Here is a 24,295-nt window from a genome sequence, read left to right on the forward strand (position 1 = left end):
TGACTGCTTTTTTTCATTCTTGGTCAGAAAGCTGACCATCAATGTTGACTAAACCGTATGCAGTTTAGTCAAAGGTCTGGCCACATGATACCCGCTATATTTGTGTGTGTGCATTCTCACACATCACCCCAACACGCTCTCACAAACCCATTTCCGACCCATGTGGCAACTGTTTTAAAATGTCTGCAGCAAAACGTGGTCGTATTACACCCGAAAAGGATGATCTAATTTTCCTGCCCACCGTCTATAGTTAACGCAACAAAGGAGAGGCAGAAAATAGCGAATTATACTCGATTAAAAGATGAAAGTTTAAGCTTGGCAAGGACCAGAGCGAGTAAGCAGAGCTTTGTATTTAGCTGAATTCAGCTTTGTCTCGCTCCCCGGCTCCTATTATGCAACTGGGCGTTTCTAGATGAAGTGTTTGTGTGTGTCGGCCAAAATGAGGTAATGAACAGGTGGTGACGTATTCATTCTAAAACAATATCAATATATCCTTTCAGCGTAAGCCTGCCCCGACATGACGCTCAACCCCGTCGGCCAAAGCTCCAATTTTACCGCCGTTTCTACACCCAGTCGGGGTGACGGACAGGAGAGCATTCATGATTGAAACCAGCACAGGAAAAGTCTGACAGAGTTCTTTGGGAAAATGTTTCCTATTATATTCGCCTGACTTTGACTCATGTAAGCTTTGACTAAATGTCAAAGTCTTTTAAAGTTTGTCAAAAGCGTTTAGGAGAAAAGTGTACTTTTTGGCAGCTCAAGATTGGAAACTATCTGGTGATCGAGACGCAAAAAAAATGACAGCCAGTAAATAGCTTTTATAAAACGGTTAGTTCCAATCCTTGATTCTGATTGGTCAATAGGTGTGCTTTATTCACAATAAAACACGGCTATGACCGCTTCACCCAACGGTTCTGTTTATCACTGCACCCTTAGAAACAGCAACCACACATATCGGTTTGTTGTTTTTATTTGAGCTTTCATGCATATTATACATTGGAACACATTTTTGTTCATGGTCAGGGACTATTTTTTCTAGCGGAAGGAATGCTTTTTATTGATTTAAGTTCATGAAAGTTGCACTGATATTTTTTTTACTTTAATATTGTGTGGTAACACACAATTTTCGCTTCGCGTCGTGTTCGCTTCGTGTCGTGCCTAACAATGCCCTTCAGCCGTTACTTATTCACGATACAGCACAGCCTCTCGTACCTTATTGCTAACATAAATCTCATTCAGTGATGCACAGAATGTTCGGCAACCAAAACTATTCAGCTGACAATCTCAAAAAAGCATCCTCCTTGAACACCAAAATGCTTTCATGATACCAACATGTTTGCTGTTTGTATAAACCGCGCACACATCTCACGCTACGCTAGTTACTACACTGCAAAAAAAAAATTCAAGAAAAAAAATTATTTGTATTTTTGTCTTGTTTACAGTAAAAATATCTAAAAATTCTTAAATTAAGATGCTTTTTCTTGTTGAGCAAAACAACCCAAGAAAATTAGTCTAGTTTTTAGACCAAAAATATCAAATTTAAGTGATTTTGTGCATAAAACAAGCAAAAAAAAAAAAAAAAAAAATCTGCCATTGGGGTAAGCAAAAAAATATTTAAAATTAAAAATTTGCTTAACCCATTGACATTTTTTTTTGCTTGTTTTATGCATAAAATCACTTAAATGTGATATTTTTGGTCTAAAAACTAGACTTATTTTCTTGGGTCGTTTTGCTAATCAAGAAAAAGCATTTTAATTTAAGAATTTTTAGATATTTTTACTTAAAACAAGACAAAAATACTAAGAATTTTTTTCTTGAAAATAATTTTTTGCAGTGTATTTGATAAAAAAAATGTCATCAAAAACGTTATTGTGTGTCTGGTCTTTTTAGCCGAACATCGAAAATGCATTTATTTTGTTTAAAATAGGGCTGTCAAATGATTGATCGCGATTAATCACATACAAAAGAAAAGTTTGTGTTTTGCATAAAGTGTGTGTGTGTGTATTAGGGCTGTCAAAATGAACGCCTTATTAACGCATTGACGTAAATTCATTTTAACGACACTAATTTTATAAACGTGCAATTAACACAACGTGCAATTTCTGTTTGACCCTTGGCCTAGGCTGTTGTTGGATAAATTGAGACGCAGCCTTAAGCAGTAAATAGTCATCAAACATCTAAAATGATCTTTATTTGGAGGTTTTCTGAGAGGTGTAACATCCCAACCTAATACAAATGATGCTTTTCCATCCACTTGCCGTCCGAGGTTTGGTTTTAAAACATGCAGGAATGAGAAAATAAAGTGCAATGTTAAAATCGTTATTAAGAGAGGTAAAGTTCGGGACCCGATTGATGTTTAAAGAGTTATTAAGAGCGACAAGACCCAGTTTGCATAAAGCATCCATATTTTGTCCACGTACGGGTTGATTAGAGCATTAAAAACTTTAAAAGTGTTAAATTACGGTAAATCTAGAACAAATAAAATGTGTGATTAAGTTGCGATTAATCACGAGTTAACCTGTGACAATCATGCGATTAATCTAGATTAAATATTTTAATCGATTGAAAGCCCTAATATTATATATTTTTATTATTATATATTATATATATTTAAAAATTGAGATATAAATACAATTTGTCTTAAATGTACGTGTATGTATATTGTATATATACTTTTGTATGAGATTAATTGCGATTAATCGTTTGACAGCACTAGTGTACAATGACTTGTATAAGTCACGTGATTGTATAACAAAGAGGCCAAAGTGCTCGCTGACTGATATGTTCTGATATGTCACATTTAAAGAAAACATAACATGATCTCAAATCAGTTTAGAAAGTGATCATCTAGAAGTTAATCTTGACTTCCTGTGTCTAAACGACCCTTGTCCATTATTGTCCCAGGGCAGCATGAGGATCAATGTTTTTATTGGGAAAAAACTGTTGCCATTAGGATGAAGTAAGCTCTCGAGGGACGATCTCGGCGCTCTGTTATTTTCAACACACACACACACACAACTCCGTCTCTCGTTGTATGTCTTTCTGATTAGAGCATGTCTCTATTTTTAGTTAAGGCTCCTGTGGTCATCACATCTGGCGCCAGTCGCCTACTGCAACACACAGAGAGAAACAAACACGCTTCGCCGATTCGCAAAGGTCGAAATGTTGACCTCTCGGTCTCCACCCTAAAACCCTCGACATACACGCGCGCCGCTTTGCGGTATCGAGAAACGACTGGGATTTGTCCTACATAGGCCCGTTGCAAACTTGGCTATAGTTTCTCTATGCTCTCACAGACCTCAAATTATATGTGTTATGTCAATTCTGAGAAACAAGCTCAAGAAATGAAGAAATGTCAGCGGAGCGGCCAGTGCCAAATACTTTCAGCATGACATGGATTACTTCACTCGCTTCCCTGCTACCGTCTCATTTTTCCGGCCTCGTCTGCACACACCTACTTTTCTTCTATCTGTCTGCCTTCCATATATTCTTCTCTCTATTTCTCCATGTTCTCCTCTCTCCTTTTATCCACTTTTCTTTTTTTTGTTTTTGTTTCTTTCTCCTGCTGTCCAGTTTACAGATTCAGATACAGATTATATTTTTCCAATTATAATATCCACTTATTTTGCATGCATGAGCTCAAGTTCAAGGTCTGCTCCAGATGCAAGACTGGCCATGATCAACTATCTTTTAATGTATTAATATGTAATTTATATGTAATTTTTAATGACTTTTGATCATTAAGCAATCAATACATCGCCGCCACATGTAATGGGGTCTTGCGTACTCGGCGCACACAACCGTCCAGTCTGCGATTACATAATTTTTGCCACACGCACCAACGGCAGGTGCGGCAAGTAAACCAGGCTTTAGACTCACAGCCGAGTACAGCGCCTGAAACCTGGGTATACGTCACCTTTTGCACGAGGGATGCTGTACGGTGCGTGTGACACAATTTTCATACTCAGAAACTGCAAAAAATTATTTTTTTTAAAAAAAAAATTCTTAAATTAAAGGAACAGTATGTAAGAAATTTATATCAATTAATCATAAAATGTGCCTGATGTGTCACTAGACATTAAAAAATAATTTTCATTTCAAATACTTATATCACTGACAACAGTGGTCTGGCCAGGATATTGTCATTTAAAAAGTGGAGTTGCAGCCCTCAACTGATGTTTATGTTGTCATTTTGTGTATTGGCCACCACCTGTGTGATTGCAGTACCAGTTTTAGCCACAAGTTTTGTGATTGCAGTACCAGTTTTAGCCACAAGTTTTGTGATTGCAGTACCAGTTTTGGCCACAATCCTACATACTGTTCCTTTAAGTTGCTTTTTTTTTGATGAGCAAAACAACCCAAGAAAATAAGTCTAGTTTTTAGACCAACAATATAAAATTTGACATTTTATCATTGGCAAATTTTTATTTTCTTGGGTCGTTTTGCTCATCAGCACTCTGCAGTTCGGGCGGCCCGCCTAAGTTGGGAAACCCTACCACCTTAATTAGGGCGTCCAAAAAAAAAAGATTCGCTGCACAAAAGGCCTACAACATCTGCTTCAGTTTGTGTTTATTAACCCGTTCACTTCCGTTTCACTTCATGACTGTTAGCACACCACTGGACTTTTTTGTAATTGCAAGTATTTTTGTAATTGCTCGTTTTTTTTGTAATTGCTCGTATTTTTGTAATTGCACATATTTTTGTAATTGCTCGTTTTTTGTAATTGCGTGTATTTTGTAAATTCATGTATTTTTGTAATTGTGCGTATTTTTGTAATTGTGCATTTTTTTTTTATTGTGCGTATACCAGGGAGAGGTATTGCAATAGGTCGCCTATGTACTTTCCAAGTCTGCGCGTTCAACTGTCATGTATGCTTGTGTACGTGTAAAATAACAATGTATTCTTGGGCCTTGATGCCACTGGTGTGTATATACACTGCAACTTTCTTAGAAAATAAGTCTAGTTTTTAAACAAAAAATATCAAATTTATTTGAATTTGTGCATAAAACAAGGAAAAATGTCAATGGGGTAAATTTTAAACACTTAATTCAAGAAAAAATCAAGAAAAAATTGCTTACCCCATTGGCAGATTTATTTATTTATTTTTGCTTCTTTTAAGCACAAATTCACTCAAATTTGATATTTTTTTGTCTAAAAACTGAATGCACCATGATCAACTATCTTTTAATGTATTCATATGTAATTTATGTGTAATTTTTAATGACTTTTGATCATTAAGCAATCAAAACATCGCCGCCACATGCAATGGGGTCTTGCATACTCAACCGTCCAGTCTGCGATGACATCTTGATTTAAGAATTTTTTAATATTTGTACTAAAAACAAGACAAAAATACTAAGTAAGAAAGTAATTTTTCGCAATATAGGACAAGTTATATGTATATAAGAGCATGTGAAAAACATGCTGTGCAAAAATCAATATTTGGCGGTCTTGATTTTGTGGCAAGCCGCCACATATAAATGAATGTACAGTATGGGAAACACTGGGATTGTATATGTAAATAACCTTTTATTGTAATTGTGTCTAAGGGGGTTGCGCCATGTACGCCATGTTCTTTTCTGGCATTCTTGTGCTTGTAATGAAATTTATCAGCTTTACATCATGATAATAAAGCTGACATATGACAAATGCATGTTTTGCTTGCGGACGAAATCCAATCTTTACGCTACAATTACATTAATGAATTTAGCAGTGCATAATAAGGGATACATTTGTTCAGTATGTATGTTAACCTGGATTGAACCCACAACTTTTCTAACGCAATTCCCAGAGCCACGTGAATGATCTGAATGTTTCTAATAAATAAATAAATAGACTATGTGATGGATTGGTCTGGAGTTCAGGTGTGAAGTATAATATCTGTTCATTTCCAAGTTAAAACTAAAAATATTGATGACTAATACTTAAAATGTTTCATTGTTGCAGCACTTTGGAATCTTTATCATATTCATCTTCTTTAACGTCACCTTAGAGGCTTTGGGTTTTAGTTTTCCTTTGTTGCCGAAGTTTTGGTGGCTTTTCAAGAATGTTCTGAATTCCAGGAAGAGTTTGCAGAACACAGGACATGCACACTTTCACACAAACCAATGACGCAACTCTCCACTCATTTCCTGATAAAGGCCGGAGATCCTTCGGTTCCAACTTCAGCTAAATTTGGATTTACAGCAGAGCCTCAAGCTCCCGTGTGAAGAATGTTGGCTTTGTCGTAATCGAACTGTCTTGTTGGTAGCATTAGGTACTGTCTCCCATTTCTTTCCCTCTCCATGTTTGTCTCCGTCTTCCTACCCTCTCAAGCCACATCCTCGAAGTTGTGTAACCCTCTCTGGAGACATCTATCCCCGGTTTACATGTGGCCCGATGACATCATGGTTTTAGATCGGTGGGGGTCTAGATTGCTTTCTCTGATGTTGAGGGGGAAGGGTGGGGAACAGAGACCTTTGCTCATATTAATAGATCGACCTTGGTTTCTCAATCAACCCTGCTTTTTAACCAAAGAAAACCAGCATGGAAATAGCGGATACTGTTTGAAAGTACAAAAATTTTAGTGTGTGGTCAGTTCACCTGATGTGAAACCATATAAACATCAAAATGTAATACTCAGACAAAAAAATTGTCCTTCTCTGTCACTGGGGTAGTACCATTTAAAAAGGTCCTAATATGTATCATTTAGGTATGGATATGTATACATTTGGTACCTTTGAGGTACTAATATTAACTTTTTACATGCAAAGGGTACCACCCCGTGACAGCTAGGGATAATTTTTAGACTTTTTTTCTGAATGTGTAGCTAAATAGTTGATGTAAGAACTAAAGGAGCATTTTGAATATAATTCGTAGCTATACACTGCAAAAAATGATTTTCAAGAAAAAAAATCTTAGTATTTTAATAAAAGTATGTTTTCAATAAAAGTATCTAAAAATTCTTAAATTAAGAGATTCTTTTTCTTGATGAGCAAAACGACCCTAGAAAAAAAGTCTAAGAAAAAAACAAAAATATCAATTTTAAGTGATTTTGTGCATAAAACAAGCAAAAAAAATGTGCCAATGGGCTAAGCAAAAATCTTGGAAATTTTTCATAAGCACTACATTCAAGAAAAATTCAAGAAAAAATTTGCTTACCCCATTGGCAGATTTTTTGCTTGTTTTATGCACAAAATCACTTAAATTTGATCATTTGGATGGATCATTTTGCTCATCAAGAAAAAGCATCTTAATTTAAGAATTTTTAGATATTTTTACTGAAAACAAGACAAAAACAATAAGCAATTTTTTTCTTGAAAATAATTTTTTGCAGTGTAGAGGTATGAATTGTGTACTTACAGTAATCTCATAAATGATCTCATCCAATTGTATGTACAGAATCAGTCAACACTCTTCTTTTTTTATTTTTTGCGAAACATCTAGAAATTTAAATCTGCCTGTCCCCCAAAAGAGCATTCAAAGTAGTTTAAACCGAGTCCTTCAACTGTTGTTACATGGGTGATACATGGCAGACCTTGATTAATGGACTTGAACCTCTGACCTTAAGATTTCAACCCAGTACTGAGTGACTGCATCCTGTTGAACGCCCCACTTATAGACCTTGAATCTTTCCTGAAATCGAGTTGTTGCTATAACATGAAAACTGAATTGAGTTTTTAACCAATGCTTTTCTTATCAGCTCCGCTTCTTTTAGAGCTTTGGACAAATATATTGAACCATTAACTCTTTTCCCCGCCAGTGTTTCTTAAAAAAAGTTGCCAGTCAGTGCCAGCATTGTTTATGATTTTCACAAAAGTTTAATGTCTTCCATAAAATTTTATTTTTTAAATATATAAACATACAATGAAAGAACCAACTGTCTGCTTTAAAAAAAAAGTTTGTTCTCTTTTTATCACCTCTCAAATATGGGTAGGTTTCTTAAAAAATGTAAAATCTTGAGCAAAAAGCTGAGATAATTGCGTTTTTGTGAAAATCTTTTCATAGAGATCAGATTCAGAGCGATCCTCCAAACATAAACTGAGTTGAACTATTTGACTTAAAGCGTTGCTTCCGGATTTGAGCACCATCTTGTGGATAATAGCGGAAACATGGCTTGCCGGAAAAACGTGTTATTGGCAGGGAAGCGTTTTCTCTTAATTGACGAGTTAACAAGTTAACTCGTCAATGGCGGGGTAAAATATCCCCAGCCATGTTCATAAAAACGGATCTTTATAATTGACTTCGCAAGCGTCTCATGAAACTAAAGTGAAACAAGCAAATAGTGAAACTTTACACAGCCCAATTCCAATTTGTTAACTATATCCGATTTTTATAATGACCCGCTTGCATCATCTTTCAAAAGTGACTTGTATCCGATATCTGCATTTACACTAAACACTTGGCAAACAAGGAACAAAGGAAGTAAAACGTTGTGATATGCAATGGACACAGATTAAATAATTATACAATGTTTAAAAATAGAAGAAAATACGGCATTATTTTTGTAAGACATAAAAGTTAGAGCCGTCGTCCTCTTTTGCGCTGCTAATAAGAGTCGTGTGATCGTGGGTGGCGTCCACCTAATGTTTTTATCATGTATGACACAGGAATATCCTGATCTGTCTGCTTACATTGCAAACGCAAATGCATGTATGTGCTTCATTTCCGATTTATTTATCTATAAAATGACCACCATGTGCCCATCCTCTGATGGCTTCTTCCAGCAGGATAATGTGCCATGTCACAAAGCTCGAATCATTTCAAATTGGTTTCTTACAAAGGTGGGGGCAACAAAAGAAGATTTAACAACTTAGCTAGCAATAGCGACAAATACTTGTATTATATTGACGCATGCCATCTATATGTTCTGTAAGAGATATGAACGTACCAAATCCTCATGTGTTCATTAAGTTATATTGGTTGTAAAATGATATAGTAACAAGTGCATAACATGTATCATCTGCAGTGCGTCCTGTAGTGTTACATTTCCCTTTTTTCCATGACTTCACTCGTGGTTTTATATACATAAGAGGCTCAATCACGCAGGGATGCTCTTATGTGATGTGCATGTCAAACTACAGCTCATTTTCGTGCTGTGGTTTTAATGTTTTTTATCACAGACGTGGGGGGCGTTTAGACACACTGGGACTGATACGCGCTTGTGAGTGTTGAGCGATTGCTCTCGACTGGAGGCTACCTCACATCTCAGGCATGACAGCTGGACCCCGTAAGCATTACATCATGGACTGATGTATGCGCGGATCGCATGTCACTGATTCACCGACAACAAGAGCTATCAGCGTTGACCCCGTCCTAAGGGTCACGCACACAAATCTTCACACACAGAATATGCAAAACAAATGTAGGAAAGGGTTTTTCCATCTGGCTTCTGTAGCTTGAACAGTAAAGCGTGGAGCTTGCAACATAAAGATCATAGGTTTGATCCAAGAGTACGGTATGTATGAAATGTTAAAATGTATACTTGATATAAAGTAGAGCATTACATTTACACTTTTGTCCAATGCTACTTACAGTGCATGGAGATCGAACCTATGATGTTTATGTTGCTAACATGATGCTCTGTTAGTTGAGCAACAGGAACAGAGAGAGAGCATGGTGAAGGAAATGTCATGGATGTCATGGAAGTCACTGGATAAAAGCATTTGTTAAATGTGAATGAAACGATTGGAGTCACAGTCGAATTGCATGAATGACGTGGTTCCCCTGCTCACCTGTCAGACGATCCTGCGGTGTAGTGTGTCGAAGTCTGACTAGCTTCCTACTGAGCTTTTACAAGACCAACAAACCCACCCATAGAGATGTTTACTGATAACACACACACACATGCAGGGACATATTGGCCTACAAGTCCAGATTCATACTTGTTTGCTATTGTGCCCCCTTCTATGAAAACCAAGCTAAAGTAATTTACTTTTGCATTTGGTGAAAAATCCCCTTGATATCTTTAATATCGACTGAATAAGCGCATGGCAAAGATTTAATTAATTTCATTCTCCCGTTTTAAGTAGAATATGACACATTTTTAAAGTCTTATTTATATGATAATATGTCCGAAAAGCAGATAAACATTGAAATCGTTGTAGGCTTCAGGTGCTGCGTTTCATATTCAGATGTGGAATTCATTTCGCACCAGCATCCAAAAACTGAATTTGTTTTGACACGTAGCAGCTTTAAAATTTATTTTAAATAGGGAGCTTATCTTGTCAGACGTTGAGCTTCAAAACAGATAAGCTGTTCTTGGAATTTTGGAGATGACACAAAAAATGTCTGCACAGATATAAGAACCGGGCTTAAGTCGCAATATTTATGCCTTGCCCTGCATTGACCCGATTGTTGCTTGTGCGATTTAATATTATAGTCTGTTTTAACTTTCTAATGATAGAAAAGAGGTTCCTGAAACAAATAATTTATAGGAATCTTCATGAGTTTCGGTGCCTAAAGTTGAGTTAGTGAACACAGAGTCAAAGTCAATGTTCAGGTATTTTTGCACAGAATAATAAATCGTAGTGACAATAAAATAATTAATTTCTGTATTTTTCAGGTTTTAAATAAAAGCCGAAGTATTGCATATTAAAGGCTTAGTTTTAAATCTGTCATTTACACAATAATCACTAATAACAAATGTTTGTCATTTTTATGGTAATGACTACTTTGAACCATAACTCTTTCTCTGTCATCGTTTTTTTTTAAGTGCCAGCACCAGCATTTTTATACCTTCATTTGTTCTCTTTTAATCACCTCTCAATTATGAGTAGGTTTCTTCAAAAATACAAAGTTTTGAGCAAAAAGCTAAGATAATTGCATTTTTTGTGAAAGACTCCTGATAGAAATCCGATTCAGAGCGATGATCGAAATATACCCGGAGTTTGAACTGTTTGACGCGAGGTGTTGCTTCTATAAGTTGGGTAAGAGCGCCATCTGGTGGATAATAGCGGAAATATGGATTGCCTGAAAAACTCGTCATTGACAGGGAAGTGTTTTCTCTTATCTCATTCCCTGTTAGCCTTTCTTTTAAGTTGCCAGCCAGCATTTTTTTGTGATTTTCAAAATACAAATATATCAAATGAAAGAACAGACCCCCTTTCAAACAAACAAAAACATATAAAATGGGGAATAAAGTTTCATCCAATCATCATTTGTTCTCTTTTTATCACCTCTCAAATAGGGATAGGTTTCTTAAAAAATACCAAAATTTGAGCAAAAACCTGAAATAATTGCATTTTTGAAAAGGAATTTTGTTAGAGATCAGATTCAGAGCGATCTTAAATTTTTAAAATTGATTAAATTTTTGCACCAGTTTTTATAAATTGGTAACATCTAGTGGATAATAGCGGAATTACATATTACCATAAAAACCTGTCAGGAAAGCATCATTTTCAGGGAAATGTTTTCTCTTAAAGGTGCAGTGTGTACATTTTAGCAGCATCTAGTGGTGAGGTTGCGAATTGCAACCAACGGCTCAGTCCCCTGCTCACCCCTTGATTTTGAAACGCATAGAGAAGCTATGGTAGCCACCACCGGAAATACATCATCGTCGGAGACAACTTTGTAAAAAAGTTTGTCCATTAAGTGCTTCTGTAGAAACATGGCGTCACAAAATGGCGACTTCCACGTAAGGGGACCCTCTGTGTATGTAGATAAAAACGTCTTATTCTAAGGTAATAAAAACATAACGGTTCATTATAAAAAGGTCTTTATACACCCCTGATAATATAGTTTTGTATAATATTTTGCATTTCTATCAAGAGATCGTTCTAAATATTACACACTGCACCTTTAATTGACAAGATAACTTGTCAATGGTGGGGAAAGAGTTAATATTAGATTATGCGACTTTGAGCTGGGGTTCACAGGCGGGGTCGCATTTTTATGGAAAATTTTTATTTATTTGAATAGGAAAAAGATTTAAAAGTACTCCATATTAAAAAATACTAGAAAGTAATACAAAGTAAATTGTGCTTACATACACTGTAAAAAGTAAAAGTTGTGTCAACTTCAATTGGTAATGCATAAAAGTGTGAAGTTTTCTTTTGAACTTAAATTTTCTCACTTTAATTGAAATTTTTAAGTTTAAAATGTTGAAATATTTTAGGTGTTACCAATTAAAGCAAGTTTTTTTTTAGTAGAGCAGCTGCAATATACAACAATGCATATTGCATTTGCTTGATCTTTGCAGACAAACATTTATTGACATCTTTATATGGAAGTCTATGGCAAAAATTCTGTCATCATTTACTTACCCATAATTGTTTCAATCCTCTATACATTTATTTGTTCTGCTAAACACAAATGAAGAGAAAAAAAAACATATTTGGGGCACTATTCACTTCCATAATATTATTTTACCCACTATAGAAGTCAATGGTGCCCCAGATCTGCTTGGTTACAAACATTCTTCAAACTATCCTCCTTCATGTTTAGCAAAATGCAAGTTTGAGAATGACATTTGGCTTGATGAATTGTCAAGTCTGGTTCTTATATATCACGTATATACTGTCACAACATGAAGTATGTACTTGCAGTCTGGTTCTTGTCTAAAACAGCCGAGAGGGTGTTTTATTTTTTCATTTTTTAGAAAAAAACATCAAGTGGGCCCCTAAGGTGGCTGCATATTTGCTCGGTGAGTAAGGAATGTGGTTGCATGCCTTACCCGTGAGCCAGAATTCAGCTCAGAGACAGAAAAAGAGAGACCCGGGGAAGCAGAGAGAGAGAGAGAGAGACAGTAAGACAGGGCAGTCCATGCTCACGGCAAATGAGCTCATTCACTCTAAGGTCACAGCGAGAGAGAGAGAGAGAGAGAGAGAGAGAGAGAAGGCGGGGGAAGACTTGAACGGAGGCAGTACAACAATAGCAAGCTCCACTTTCAGTTGTTGCTACACAGAATGAGATCGAGAAAGGATCCGTGCTGCTCCTGAGGAAAGACCACACACTTCTTCTTCTGCGAGTCTTTTTTTCGGAGTGTGTTGGCGCACAGTGCTTACTTTCCGTTCAGGATCCTACCTATTAGGAAACGTATAGTTTTTGGATCACAAAGTGCATTTCGGAGTAGTGCGGATGCCCGTAGACGTGGTCATATCCCCTCTGGAGAACTGCTTCTGGCCGGGGATCCAGCCGACAGACATGAGGCTCAAAATCAGAGTCCGCAAGATGAGGAACGAACGCAAGCTTAGAGGTTCGTAGTGTTTGTTATCACCTGGACGGATAGGTGCTTTCCCGTTCTCAAAGCGTATGCCTATGTTTATAAATGTATACATTTATTGGATTAACTAGAGGATGCTTTTTATATTTAGTAATTGTTTTGTGTGTAAAACCTATGCAACCTTGTGCACATACTCTACACGCGGATACTAGTCACAGCACATTTACGTTGCACTGATGTCATCGAGTAAAAGTTAAACAGTTGGACTTTGTCGCGCTATTTACTTTTATTGCATTCACGTCGAAGCAGAAATGCAATAATTGTAACAACGCCAACAGCTAATGATTCAATGATACGGGGTCCTGGGGTTTAACACTTCTAATCTGTCAAGCAGTACACAAAGCGCCCGGAGTGATGAGGTAGCCACCAACCCCCTGCTGTTTTTTGTGTTCCTCATTGTGTGGCGTGCATGTGTGCAATGATGTCATTGAGCCCTTATTGAGATGCTAATAAGTGTGTTTGTGTGTGTGTGTGTGTGTGTGTGTGTGTGTGTGTGTGTGTGTGTGGGACAGATGGGGGCTGCTCCTCAATGCCGTCATGTCTTCTGCATCTGGAGACTGTGTGTGCAAGTGTGTGTTAATGTGCATTAGTTTCATTCATTGCTGCTGGATGTAGAGCCGTGAATGGAGGCTATAGAGCTCAGCTGAAAGGATGCAAAACTCGAGGGCTCCAAAAGATGGAGGTCAGGTGCAACGGGACAATGAACCGATATCAAAGGCCGGAGTTAATGAACTGTGTGCCTCTGCATTATAAATCACAAATTAGCATGGTGAGGAAACACATTGCATGATTGCATGAGAAATGCTTTCGTACAGGCGCTGTACTAAAACACTGAGGTCTGAAGATTGCAATTGGAGGTTATGTAAGCTTCGGAGACGGTGGAGAGAAAGTGAGTGGCACGTTGCCTTCGGGTCCGGCGTGAGACTGACCCTGGCACACTTCTCTAGCTGAAAACATTCGCACGCCCGGTGGTTTTGAGAAATGTCAGCGCTGCCCCGTTACGCAAGCGGAGAGTAAATAAAAGGAATATGTTTCCGAAACCAAATTAAATTAAATGTTACCATGTGTATGTGCTTTCTAGCACGGTCCGTTTTGGGGTTTTTACATTTAAAACACTTCCTTAACCGCTGTGCATCTTCTTCTTAACCTTGCAAGAACAATAAAAACTAGTTGTCAGTTTAGTAAGACAGAGACGGAAGCGAAATGTTTCCTTGTAACCCTAACTGTCACCACCACCGCCCAGTTAGAAATCATAGCTGATGACCTCACTCAAGTATTTCCTCTCTTGGCTTTTCAACAGTGTGGCGCTGTACTTGTTCCTGTTTGTCTTCGGTGGTCCAGAAACACGGTGCACAAAGCACCCCCACAGACCCATGATTTTTTTTTTTTTAAGCATAAAAGTGCGGATCTTTGATGAGCTTTGAGTTCAAGGAATAGGTTTGCTTCCCTGTTTTGGGATAGGGCAGTGACTGTCCTGACATGTTAACAATAACCCTATATTACAGTCAGGGGTGGGGGTAACATACATCCCCGATTTGATGTTTGTATCAACGCATTCGTTTGGTTAGGGTGGGGGCGCATCTGAACCAGCATGGGGGTTGTTGAACATTTGGTAGGCAGTCATTCATCTGATGCTGATTCGGAGGAGGCACCAGGGGACGGTTGGTTCTGCTTGAGTGACATGCAAATCCCCCCGTCTTCTGTGCGGAGAGATGATGTCATTGGCCATTAATAGCAGGAAACAGACAGGTTGTCGCTCAAGCCCTTAAAGGGCCAGGCACCCTGAAAAACAATAGCGGCTTAGATAGCGATTATTCGTTGATAAGAGGGACAGGTGTTCCTCTGTGTCTGTTAGTCTTGAGCAGGTGGCCTTTAATGTTCAGTCAATTGAATCGTGATTTGTCAGTCCTGTATGGACTCTTGTATGGATGATGTCATGCAATAACGCTCAGTGTGGTTTAGGTTTCTCTTTGTTATAATCTCACTCTTTATTTGCCATGACTCATTTTATTATTTAAACACTCAGGATTGTTGCACTTTTTCCTGTCATGGATCCCAGGTTGACTGCTGTGTGTGCCTGTTGACTACCTGGGTTACCAAATCTCATGGACCTCATCTGGTTTCATGAAGTTGGAAACTTAAAGGATTATTCAATTTTCTAAAAATAAAATCCAGATAATTTACTCACCACCATGTCATCCAAAATGTTGATGTCTTTTTTTGTTCAGTCGAGAAAATAATGTTTTTTCCAGGATTTTTCTCATTTTAATGGACCCCAACACTTAACAGTTTTAATGCAGTTTAAAAAAGCAGTTTTAAAGGACTCTAAACGATCCCAAAAAGGCATAAGGGTCTTATCTAGCAAAACGATTGTCATTTTTGGCAAGAAAAATAAAAAATATGCACTTTTAAACCACAACTTCTCGGGTTCTGTGACGCGCCAGCGCCACCTCACGCAAACGTCATCACGTCAAGAGGTGACGGATGACGTATCGAAACTACGCCCCAGGGTTTACAAGTGTGGAGAAAGAGGACCGTTTCGACGTTGTTGTATGTGGAATGATACTAATTCATGTCTTTGTGTCAGTTTATTGTTTAAAATGGTCCGCAAATGTGCGTTTCATATATGTAACACTTGACGGCATTACGCAATTACGTGAGGTCCGGAGATAGACGAGAAGTTGTGGTTTAAAAGTGATTATTTTTATTTTTATTGTCAAAAATGACAATCGTTTCGCTAGATAAGACCCTTATGTCTCGTTTGGGATTGTTTAGAGTCCTTTGAAACTGCAATTTTAAACTGCATTAAAACTGTTAAGTGTTGGGGTCCATTAAAATGTGGAGTGTTTTCCTCAAAAAACATAATTTCTTCTCGACTGAACAAAAAAAGACATCAACATTTTGGATGAACTGGTGGTGAGTAAATTATCTAGATTTTTTTTTTTTTTTTTTAAGAAAATTGACTGATCCTTTAATTTTTATGTCCTCTGTGACTTGCATATAGATGCACTTTAATGCATGTGTGCACGTATGAATGCATACAGTATATCTTGTATTTGTGTGGTCGTCGTCCAGGCACCCAACGCCCCAGAGTTATGAATCATGGGCTTGGTCTGCACCTGTGACCACCCTCATTCTCCAAGCCTGATGTAATTGTTCAGTTGAGGATATTAGATCATTCAGGAAAAGGAGCTCGAGTACACAAATACCAGAACTGGAGCCACCCTCCTTTTAAAGAGACAGGTTTTTTTAGGCCGACTGGCCTTTGCTCGCTTGCCTGCTCTCTTGTTTGTACATGCACTGACCTATATTGACTCAAAACATCTGAGTCATCACCTTCGTGGTTTGATTTGGTTATTGACAAGTGACAAGTCCTTTGTTAGTACATATACATGTTTTTCAAATATGCCTCGTGTAATTATTGTTAGATTATAGGTCTTTAGTGCTTTGTCTAGCAATCGCTTACAATCTGACTTCTGTTATGACAATGACATTTCTTCTAATACATAAATAAGAGATCATCTGTTCTTAACATGTTTCTTTTTCTTTATGTGTTTCTTCAGGTGGTTTTGCAGCATTCTCATCTTGTTTCCCAGGCTTGTGTGAAGGAAAGCCGGTGGCCACTCTGCCCATGAGCTTGTCTCAACCGTGCCTACCTGTGGCAAATGTGGGTCCCACACGAATTTTGCCCCATCTCTATTTGGGATCACAAAAAGATGTACTCAACAAGGTGAGGCTGACTAAGAACTTGGATACTAAGAGATTTGTCAGTCCAAAAAGTTGGTAGCACTTGATTACTATGTACTGCCCTGACCCTAACCCTCCTAGCCTATATTACGTACATGTAGTATTTTGTTGGTTTAGTAGACTGTAAATACTGCATGTCTTTTCATGGTAATTCATACCTTGGTTCTTTGCACTCTTAGGATCTAATGGCTCAGAACGGCATCACTTATGTGTTAAATGCAAGTAACACCTGCCCGAAGCCTGAGTTCATCTCTGAGAGCCATTTCATGCGCATTCCCGTCAATGACAACTACTGTGAAAAACTCCTGCCGTGGTTAGACAAAACCAACGAGTTTATTGGTAAGGACCTGGTTTTCTTAAAGGGATAGTTCACCCAAAAATGAAAATGATGTCTTAATTTACTCACCCTTAAGTTGTCTCAAACTTATAAGAGTTTCTTTGTTCTGCTGAACACAAATGAAGATATTTATTCCTACTTTGAAAATAATGGTGCCCCAGATCTGATTGGTTACAAATATCATAATTTCTTTCATAAATTCTGAGATGTGGCACCATTGACTTCCGTCATATTATTTTTTACTATTATACAAGTAAATGGTGCCCCAGATCTGATAAGTGACATATCACCACTTCTGTTGTTATGCTAAACAGAAATAAAGATATTTTGAAAAATTTTCAGATATGCGACACCATTGACTTCCATAGTATTCTTTTGTTCCTATAATGGAAGTAAATGGTGCCTCAGATCTGATTGGTTACAAATATCATCATTTCTGTTGTTCTGCTGAACACAAATGAAGATATTTAAAAAAATGTTCAATATGTGGCACCATTAACTTCCATAGTATTATTTTTTACTACTATGGAAGCAAAAGGTGCCCCAGATCTGATTGGTGACATATTATCCTTTCTGTTTTTCTGCTAAACACAAATGAAGGTATTTAAAAAAAAATGCTAAGATATGTGGCACCATTGACTTTTATAGTATCATTTTCTACTATGGAAGTAAATGGTTCCCCAGATCTGATTGGTTACAAAAATCATCATTTCTGTTGTTCTGTTGAACACAAATGCAGATATTTTGAAAAAATGTTCAGATATGTGGCACCATTGACTTCCATGGTATTATTTTTTCCTATAATGGAAGTAAATGGTGCCTCAGATCTAATTGGTTACAAATATTTGACCTTTATAGTATTTTTTTCCTAAAATGGAAGTAAATAGTGCCTCAGATCTGATTGGTTACAAATATCATCATGCCTGTTGTTCTGCTGAACACAAATAAAGATATTTTGAAAAAAAAAGTTCAGATATGTGGCACCATTGACTTCCATTATTTTACTTTTTACTACTATGGAAGTAAATGGTGCCCCAGATCTGATTGGTGACATATAATTCTGTTGTTCTGCTAAATACAAATAAAGATATTTAAAACAAATCAGATATGTGGCTCTACTGACTTCTATAGTTTTACGTTTTCCTACTATGAAATTAAATAGTTCCCCAGATTTGATTGGTTAAAAATATTATCATTTCTGTTGTTCTGTTGAACACAAATAAAGATATTTTGAAAGAAATTTGTAACCAATCAGATATGCAGCACCATTGTCTTCCATAGTATTATTTTTTTCCCACTATAAAAGTAAATGGTGCCCCAGATCTGATTAGTTACAAATATCATAATTTCTGTGGTTCTGCTGAACACAAATTAAGATATTTTAAAAAACAAAAGCTACGATATGCAGCATAATTTTTTACTATTGATATGAAATAGTGCCCCAGATCTTATTGGTGACATATCATCATTTTTGTTGTTCTGCTGAACACAAAGATATTTTGAAAGAAATTTGTAACCAATCAGAATTGCTGCACCATTATCTTTCGTAGTAATATTTTTTCCTACTATGGACGTAAATAGTGCCCCAGATCTAATTGGTGACAAATATCAATATTTCTTTTGTTCTGCTGAACACAAATGAAAATATTTTCTAACCAATCATATATGCTGCATTATTTTTTCCTACTATGGACGTAAATAGTGCCCCAGATCTGATACAAGTATCATAATTTCTATTAAGCAGGACAAATAAATGTATACAGGTTGGAATAACTTGAGGGTGATTAAAAGATGAACTATCCCTTTAACAGATTCGTATTCAGGTCAAGAAGACCTGACTGAATGTGACTTCAAGTGTTAGTTTGAAAAAAGAGTAGCCTGCCATGTGATGATATCAGGAAGAACAAATTTGATCCTCTAAGCACATGCACAGAAATGATATAGGCTTTTTTTTGGCTTTTGGCCGAGGAAGTATTTGATTGTCCTGTTCGTTTTGTGTTCACTTACACGTTTCCGTTGTCCCTTTCAGACAAAGCCAAGGTGTCCAACTGCAGAGTCATTGTCCATTGTTTGGCTGGCATCTCCAGGTCCGCCACCATCGCCATTGCTTATATCATGAAGACAATGGGCTTGTCATCAGATGACGCGTACAGGTAAACTCACTCAGACACCCCGCGGCTTAAATTGCACACTTTCAGAAAGCCGTTTTCTGCTTGTTGTAATTTTAGATCCGTTTCCTGCAATAAGTAAAACAGATCACATAGAAACTTGTAAACGATACCGGTTTTATTCATGGCTTGCATAAGCTCACACGATGCCTCTTTTGTTAAAGACGCCTTCCTTTCCATGTTTGTGCATTTGTCCTTAGGGTAATCTTTGTTACCCTTCTTGTATTTCTAGGTTTGTGAAGGACCGCCGACCTTCAATATCACCCAACTTCAACTTCCTAGGACAGCTTCTGGAGTTCGAGAAAGGTCTGAGGTTGCTCAAGGCCCTCTCCTCAGGTCAGGAGAAGTCGGAGCAGAATGAATCGTCGGACACTAGAGGAGAACCTTCAGGCGATCCCGAGAATGGTGAGAAGGACGGCACGGATGCCAAGATTCCCTCTCCGACCTCTCTCCAGCAGGGTTTCAATGGCTTGAATCTGTCTGCCGAACGTATCCTCGATACAAACCGTCTAAAACGCTCTTTCTCACTCGACATCAAATCCGTCTACGAGCCCAACCACTGTCCTCGCCTCGCACCCGCTCATACGGAAGACGTTCCCAAACTTTGCAAGCTGGATAGCCCGGAGGCCGGAGAAGCCAACGGTGTCTACCAATACTCGCCTGAATCCCCAAGCCCCTTTTCCGAGAGCAGCTCCCGACCTCGTTCGCGGAGAAAAAGCAAGCACAACGGTGGAAACGGTAGCGCCGGAAGTTCTCCCGTGCACCTGCACGCCCCGACTTTCGCACGCTCGCTCCCTGCACATAAGAGTCCTAGTCTTGATGACAATCTGAAGCCCTCCCTGCTCCTCAGCCTTCCCACCGTGGGCACCGGACCCATGTGGACCAAGCATAGAGACACCGTACAGGCCACCACACCCGTCACGCCAACAGGAGAAGCCCCTTGGTTTTACAGCTCAGAGGCCGGGGCGGTGCACTTTCCGGCGCTAGGGTGCAGCGGTCTCCCAGGTCCGTGCGAGGCGGTGCGCCTGCGCGAGAAGTCGGGGGAGCCGCGGGACTCGAGGGGCAGCTGGCACGAGGATGCGCCCACTTCCGACAAACAGTTCAAGCGTCGCAGCTGTCAGATGGAGTTTGAAGAGGGCATATCCGAGACGCGTTCGAGGGAAGAGCTGGGAAAGATAAGCAAACAGTCCAGCTTTTCGGGAAGCATGGAAATCATTGAAGTATCCTGACATCGCCTGCACAGCCCATTGAGACTTTTGGCATATTAGGTATAAAACGTTTTTGAGCCGGTGGAACCGGATGACTTTGCTTTTTTTGTCTTTCTACTGTACTGTTTTTAAGCCATAGCCAGATGACAAAGAGACGATGCCCCCCTCATTCCTCGCTGTTAAAAAGCTTTACCAGCCCCTTGGTGTATTAAGAATCGAGCATGGCCGATACGCTCACGCTTGTTTCTTTTTTATTATGCCGCCCCGGACTGCCAAGTTACACCAACAAGGAGTCAGCACAAACATGGTACACGCTTTAACCGGCTGAATGAAGGCCTCTTTGTGCGGTGCTTTTGTCCACCCTGCTCCTGCATCCCGGCATTCGTGGAATTCTGTAGGAGGAACAGGCATGTCACGAAGGAAAGGCATTGTGGGTGTTTTCACATAATGCTCTCTGTCACTCTCAGCCAGATTTCAGGATTTGTCGTTCCCCTCCTGTGGTGGTGGTGGTGATGCTCGAACTGTCGCGCAGCCCACGTTCCTCTCACCGAGCATGCTTCAAGGCTGCTGTTTTCCTTACGAATAGTATATATGAACTATATACAGTGATTTTCATTGGACCTGTAAAGTTTTTTTGTCATTTTCTTAGTTTTAATTTATTCTACTGGTTCATTCTGGTAATGAGAAATAATATAAAGAAGATTGTGGAGTTTTTATTTTTTTCTTCTTCTTCTTCTCTTTTTTCAGTGTTGATCTCTTATTTACACTCGCCAGACCGATGCGCAATTACAAGCAATATGTGTTTTGTTTTCGTTCCTAAAGGAGGGGGTGTGGTTATTACCGGAAATGATCTTGTTTAAATGCACTTTTTGTTGCTTTAAAATGGAAGTTTTCGGACGTTTGGTCCTTCGTTTAAAGGGTACCACAATGCTTTACAAAAAAACGTGCGTAACCGTTGATGTCATGCGGTGTGTGTGTGTGTGTGTCACAAACTAAAGCGTTTGGTATGGCTTTGTTTGTCTGCTGGTATGAATTATTAAGAAGAAGAAGACTTTAATAATCCAGCATGAATAATCTAAAAAATATATATATGTATGATACCCCGGCATTGTAAAATGAGTGGCCACTTATTTTAAGATTTTTGTATTAACAAGCACACGAGACAAAATGAAGGGAACGTGAGGGGTTTGTCTATGTCCCCCTGCATATTTATGAATTTATTTATTGTTTGTTTGATTGGGTCTGATGTGTGGATCGATGATGTGAATGACTGACAGATGGACCCTTGGAGAGCAAAGCCCTTAAACTTTTCCTACGAAACCTGGTTGATGAAGATAAACTTTATCTGCGCTAAGGTGACAATAGGTTCGGTTGCTTTCATCACACAGGAATCTTTCCTTTCTGTTATTCCCTTAATCCGAACGCTCCAAAGTGTAAATGCAAGACAGAATGGGTATGCGTGTGTGTAAATGTGAATGGGATTACCCTCTTGCTGGGAAAAAGTTCAGCAATTTATTTATGTCTATGTTTCAGCTTTTTCCATACGGCTAAAACTTTTGATCTTGTATCTGTGCTGCTGTATTTCCTTTATTTCCTTGTGCGAGACATTGTCTTTCTTTTATCTTTCCTGTATTATATTTTTATTGTTATCATTATTTAAAACATGTAATAAAATGATGCAGGTTGTCCTTTTTTGCTGAAATTGTTAAATAGTTGGCAACTTATTATTATTGTTATTATTATTATGTTGTGTGAATAGCATCCTATCAACAACACTAACTGATATAGGGATTTTTTTTTAAAGAGGAAATCTTGATACCTTAGGCTGCTTGACGCAAAATACCTCAGGTTCTTTTGAAAGGCTTGTTCCTCCCCATGTACCCATTTTGTGACGATGAAACGAAATACAAACATTACAAAATATGAAAAAGCTTCCAGCGATTTCTTTTCTTTTGACTTGTGTCCTATTTGGCCCGATTGTGCAAGATCAGCGATTCAAAGTAGTTTTGTGAATTAAAAACAATATGTTACCCAAGACAACAAAACTAGTCATAAGGGTCATTTTTATTAAGATCTATCATTAAGCTTTCCGTTTGTTAGGATAGGACAATATTTGGCTGAGATACAACTATTTGAAAATCTGGAATCTAAGGGTGCAAAAAATCCAAATATTGAGAAAACCGCTTTTAAATTTGTTCAAATGAAGTCCATACACTGCAAAAAATGATTTTCAAGAAAAAAATTGTTTAATATTTTTGTCTTGTTTTCAATAAAAATATCAAAAAATTCTTAAATTAAGATGCTTTTTCTTGATGAGCAATACGATCCAAGAAAATACGTCTAGTTTTTTGCAAATAAAACAAGCAAATTAGTTTTTAAGAAAAATGTTTGTTGTTTTTTTTGCTTGTTTTATGCACAAAATCACTTACATTTGATATTTTGGTCTAAAAACTGGACTTATTTTTTGGGTCGTGTTGCTCATCAAGAAAAATCTTAATTTAAGAATTGTTTATATTTTTACTGAAAACAAGACAAAAATACTAAGAATTTTTTTTCTTGAAAATCATTTTTTGCAGTGTATATTATTAATAATAAATATATTGATATAGTTACACAAAAAAATTACAAAATATCTTCATGGAAGATGATCTTGTTTATTTAATATCCTAATGATTTTTGGCATAAAAATGACCCATACAATATATTGTTGGCTATTGCTACAAATATACCCATGCAACTTATGACTTATTTTGTGCTCCAAGGTCAATTTTTTTAAAGCATATAGAGTTAACATTTTAATAGCATTAAGGTGGAGGAGTTTTGTGAATTCATACAATGGTTTTTAAAAAAGGTAATCAAAGGGGACATATCATGAAAATCCGACTTTTTCCATGTTTAAGTGCTATAATTGGGTCCCCAGTGCTTCTATCAACCTAGAAAATGTGAAAAAGATCAACCCAGTAACTTTGTTTTGGTTAACCATTCTCTGCAAGCATGCAAATAGCATGAAATTTGGCTCCCCTTGTGATGTCAGAAGGGGATAATACCGCCCCTTAATCTGCACTATCCAACCACGACACTGCCATTTAGTGCAGAGATCAGTTTATTTGCATTTTAAAGGACACACGCAAAAACGGCACATTTTTCTCACACCTACAAAGTGGCAATTTTAACATATTATAATAAATTATTTATATGATATTATGAGCTAAAACTTTACATACGTACTCTGGGGACACCAAAGATTTATTTGACATCTTAAAAAAGTCTTGTGAAATGTTCTCTTTAACGACAACTTTACCTACATATTAATAATGAGTCAAACAATTAAAGCATTTTAAAATGACAGTAACATAAGATTTTTCTTAAAGGAACAGTTCACCCAAATATGAAAATTATCTATATTTTAATCACCCTCATGCCGTAGATCAGTGTTTCCCAATCCTACCCATTACTCAACTATTTTAGTATAAAATTATTGTGTTCAACATTCAAAAAACAAAAAAATTGTTGATTTACCTACAATATCTGGCCCAAATCAGGATGAAATTAGCAAATTTTGGGGCCTTTGCTGTCATTAAAAGGTACAAAACTACACCTGGGGTGGTACCAGTTTTGTTTTGTACCTTTACAG

At 37.7% G+C, this 24,295-nt stretch overlaps 1 protein-coding gene across 5 annotated transcripts in view; it reads left to right on the plus strand.

Moving 5' to 3' along the window:
- Positions 1 to 22,458, plus strand: part of dusp8a (dual specificity phosphatase 8a) — a 46,785-nt gene extending 24,327 nt beyond the window's left edge. For 4 of the 5 annotated variants that reach the window (XM_065292222.1, XM_065292225.2, XM_065292223.2 and 1 more), the window contains exons 4-7: positions 16,765 to 16,931; positions 17,128 to 17,287; positions 19,315 to 19,438; positions 19,686 to 22,458. In XM_065292222.1, coding sequence (XP_065148294.1) covers positions 16,765 to 16,931; positions 17,128 to 17,287; positions 19,315 to 19,438; positions 19,686 to 20,682 — 1,448 coding nt within the window. In that variant the 3' untranslated portion in view covers positions 20,683 to 22,458. Of the gene's footprint in view, positions 1 to 12,822; positions 13,175 to 16,764; positions 16,932 to 17,127; positions 17,288 to 19,314; positions 19,439 to 19,685 lie in introns of those variants that run through there. The other variant, XM_065292226.2, reaches the window with a different exon arrangement.
- The last annotated feature ends 1,837 nt before the right edge of the window (positions 22,459 to 24,295 follow it).

Source organism: Paramisgurnus dabryanus, chromosome 23 (genome assembly GCF_030506205.2).
Source record: "Paramisgurnus dabryanus chromosome 23, PD_genome_1.1, whole genome shotgun sequence".
NCBI classification, from domain to species: domain Eukaryota; kingdom Metazoa; phylum Chordata; class Actinopteri; order Cypriniformes; family Cobitidae; genus Paramisgurnus; species Paramisgurnus dabryanus.